Below are 3,944 nucleotides of genomic sequence, written 5' to 3' on the forward strand. Positions count from 1 at the left end.
TGGTGGTGGTGGTTGGGATTTGGGGGGGGTGGGTTCTCACCACTGGAGTCTCCATGCTCCCCAAGAATCCACCCGTGGCAGCTGCTGGGGTGGATACCAAGCTTTTCAGCCATGAGGTAACGGAATCGAGCTGAGTCCAGATTACAGCCGCTGCCGATGACGCGGTGCTTGGGCAGACCGCTTAGCTTCCAGGTCACGTAGGTGAGAATGTCCACTAGATGTGGCCAGGAGGAGGAGAAGAAGAAAAAGACAACACAGGTGAAGTCAGGCGTGGAGGCTCCCGCCGGCCATCCCAGCGACTCGGGAGGCTGAGGTCTGAGGATCGCGGTTGGAGGTCAGCTCAGGGCAGGAAAGTCCGTGAGACTCTGATCTCCAAGGAACCACCAGAAAAACCAGAAGTGGCATCGTGGCTCAGGTGGTAGAGCACCAGCTTTGAGCGAAAAGAGCTCAGCACCCAGGCCCCGAGTTCAAGACCCAAGATCAGCACACAAAAACAACCCATCTATTATCAATACATAGTATATATTTTTCTTTCAAGTGAAGCTACCTTCAAATACTTCAGACCCGTCACATTCTCTCTCTCTCTCTTTTTAATTGCTGTCTGCCCTAAGGCTTGAACTCAGGACCCGGGCACTGAGGTTTTTGTTTTGTTTTCTCAAGTCTGGTGCTCTACCCCTTGAGCCACAGCTCCGCTTCCAGCCTTTTTTGTTGTGGTGGTTCATCAGAGATCAGAGTCTCACGGGCCTTCCTGCCCGGGCTGGCTTTGAACCGCGATCCTCTAGATCTCAGCCTCCCGAGTAGCTGGGATGACAGGCGGGAGCTACAGGTGGCTGATGGTGATCTCTGCAGGTCCAGACTCCCTCAGAGGTTCGGGCGGGACTCGAACCGGGGTCCGGGGCTGGAGGGGCGTACCTGGGTTCGAGACCACGATGATGGTACATTCCGGGCTGTACTTGACGATCTGGGGGATGATGAATTTGAAGACGTTGACGTTTCTCTGCACCAGGTTCAGCCGGCTCTCCCCCTCCTGCTGCCGAACACCCGCTGTCACCACCACGATCTTCGAGTTGGCCGTCACGGAATAATCTGGAAAAAGAAAGGAAATTTAAAAACAAAACAGCACCTTAAACACCCATGTTCGTCAGCCTACGCCACGGAGGACCAGCCCTAGAAACTTCTAGGAACTTCTAGAAACGTCTAGAAACTTCTAGAACAAAGTTCTCCACACGTTTTTCCCAGGTCGGTGCTCTTAGAGCCATTGTTTTCCCCTCCCTCATCCCATAGAGATCCTGAGGTGATCCAAACCATCAATCTCACTCCCAGAGACGAACCACTCCCAAGTCTGGGGCTGGTGGCTCACGCCTGTCAGCCATTCTGGAGGCCAAGATGTGAGGATCGACCTTTGAAGTCACCCAAGCAGACCAACCCAGAGACGCCTGCACGCCCAATGAACCAGCAAAAACAAAAGCCAGAAGTGGACCTCATTTCCAATGACCCAGCAAAATGCCGAACTGGAGGCGTGGTTCGAGCGGTCGAGGGCCATTCCCCCAACCAGGAGCAAACCGCTGGGCAAAAGCCAGAGCTGGGCATTGAATTCCCAGTAAAGGCACGTGCACACGCACAAAGTTAAGTTCCCGCTGGTAGAGCCCTGGCCCCAGTAGATGCAAAATCATGCGCTTGAGCCTCAAAGACAAAACCAGAGCTGGAAGTTTCATCGTGCTATCGGATGCGTGCTCATAAAATCCATGAAATAGCTTTTATGGTTTTGGTTGGTCGTGGGACTTGAACTCAGGGCCTGGGCGCTGTCCCTGAGCTCTTTCACTCCAGGCTGGCGCTCTACCCCTTGAGCCACGGCGCCACTTCTGGTTTTCGGGTGGTTCCTGGGAGATCAGAGTCTCACGGACTTTCCTGCCCGGGCTGGCCTTGAACCGCGATCCTCAGATCTCGGCCTCCCGAGTGGCTGGGATGCCAGGCGGGCTCTTTATAGTCTTTCCAGCCGACCTGGGGCCTTGACATGGACGTACCTTTGTCAGCCACGATTTTGGACGTCTGGAGAAACAGACTACCGTGCTGCAGATCCATCATCTCCCCCTTGAGCTTGTCTTCAAGGACGTCCACCAGGGCGAGCTCGTCGGCCAGGGACTGACGAGGGAAGCGGGCGTTAGTGCCAGGCCTTCACCACAACCCAGAGAGACTCCTTGTGTTGGTTTTGTGTGTGTGTGTGTGTCAGTCCTGGGATTTGAACTCAGGGCCCGGGGCTCTGTCCCTGAGCCCTGTCGGCGCTCCACCACGTGAGCCACGCAGCGCCCCTTCCCATTTTCTGAGTGGTTTATTGCACATCAGAGTCTCACCGACTCCCCCGGGCTGGCTTTGCACCGTGATCCTCCGATCTCAGCCTCCCCGAGTAGCTGGGATGACAGGCGGGAGCTACTGGTGTGGGACTTGTGCTCGAGATGCTAACAGCTGGTTTGGTTCTTTTCCAGGCCCTGACAAGGTCACGCAGAAATCCTCCTCTGGTTACTTTCCCCCCCCCCCCAAGTCCTAAATTTAGCCTCGAGAACTTAACAATAACCCTGGCATTGTGTGCTGGGTAGCTGGAATACCAATCTTAATTTAGTAACAGGACACCGTGTCGCTGGAGGGCAAAGCCCAACTATCCCCGACCCAGCCGAAGAGGCTGGTACAGGACGTGAGCTTCCGTCCCCTGGGTTCAGTGGGCGGACGGTTGGCAGAGACAGAAAAAGAAAAGCATACACTGGATGAACCAGGGGATGGGGGGGTGGGGAGAGACCCAGTATTGAATGAGTAACCACAACCGCACAGGCTGTATTTAGTTCCGGCATCCTCAAATAGAGAGCGTGGGCGAAATGCACCTGCGTCTGGGTTTTATAGCTCCGCAGACCGTGCAGTTAGCGGACGCCTGTTTCCCTGAAGGAAATTCGGTATATGGACAGTTGTCTCCAGCTGCATCGTTTTAGGGCAAAAGCAGGTGGCTCCCGCCTGTCATCCCAGCTGCTCAGGAGGCTGAGATCTAGAGGATCGAGGTTCAAAGCCAGCCCTGGGCAGGAAAAGTCCGTGAGGCTCTGATCTCCCAGGAACCACCAGAAAACCAGACATGGAGCCATGGCTCACGTGGTAGAGCGCCAGCCTGGAGTGAAAGAGCTCAGGGACAGCGCCCAGGCCCTGAGTTCAAGTCCTCCCAGGACTGGCTCAAAAGAAGGAATTGATCTGCTTGCCTAGGAAATCATTCAAGCGGCCTCCACCCCGGGGGACAAAGAGGCCCTGTGCTGGTCAGCAGACAGAAGCCCACTCAGCGGGGAAACTGAGGCAAGAACATTGCTTTTTTGTTCTCACCAAAGCCCTTGGCACGGCAGCAAGGCCTCAGAACTATCGGGGTGTTTTCAAGCCGTCCAGGAGCAAACTGGCTCCATTGTTCTTTGTTTTCTGTGTTTCTGTCTGTCTTTTGTGGGTCAGTCCTGGGGCTTGAACTCAGGGCCTGGGCGCTGCCGTCCCTGAGCTCTGGTGTTTGCGTGGTGCTGCTGGCTTTGGAGACACTAGGAGTGTGTGGGGTCTGTCTGTCCGGCGCGGGCTTTGAAGGTTGATCCTCCCGTCTCAGCCTCCCGAGGAGCTGCGGGGGGGCGGGAAGCTGAGCGTTAAGCAGGGGGAGGCTGTTACACGCCATGGAGAGCGGCGTGAGCGCGCCGCGCGGCCTGGTCTGTTCTGCAGAGACCGCGGACAACTCAGCAGAGACAGACAGAGAGAGAGAGAGACAGAGAGAGCGGGAAGACGCTCAACCAACTCTCAAATGGCTCCCATATACAGAGAGGAAGAAAGCCAGACAGACAGACACAGACAGACAGACAGACACAGACAGACAGACACAGACAGACAGACAGACACAGACAGGCAGACAGACAGATAGAGACAGACAGACACAGGCAGAC

General features: G+C 55.6%; 1 protein-coding gene across 3 annotated transcripts in view; it reads right to left on the reverse strand.

The window, feature by feature from the left end:
• The window catches only part of Ldhb (lactate dehydrogenase B), a 16,691-nt gene that overhangs the window by 5,380 nt on the left and 7,367 nt on the right, over positions 1–3,944 (reverse strand). For all 3 annotated transcript variants that reach the window (XM_013025106.1, XM_013025104.1, XM_013025105.1), the window contains 3 exons: positions 2,025–2,142; positions 913–1,086; positions 41–214 (listed from right to left, as the gene is read on the reverse strand). In XM_013025106.1, coding sequence (XP_012880560.1) covers positions 41–214; positions 913–1,086; positions 2,025–2,142 — 466 coding nt within the window. The remainder of the gene's footprint in view (positions 1–40; positions 215–912; positions 1,087–2,024; positions 2,143–3,944) is intronic.

The sequence above is a fragment of the Dipodomys ordii genome, unplaced genomic scaffold (assembly GCF_000151885.1).
Source record: "Dipodomys ordii isolate 6190 unplaced genomic scaffold, Dord_2.0 Scaffold81, whole genome shotgun sequence".
Classification (NCBI taxonomy): Eukaryota; Metazoa; Chordata; class Mammalia; order Rodentia; family Heteromyidae; genus Dipodomys; species Dipodomys ordii.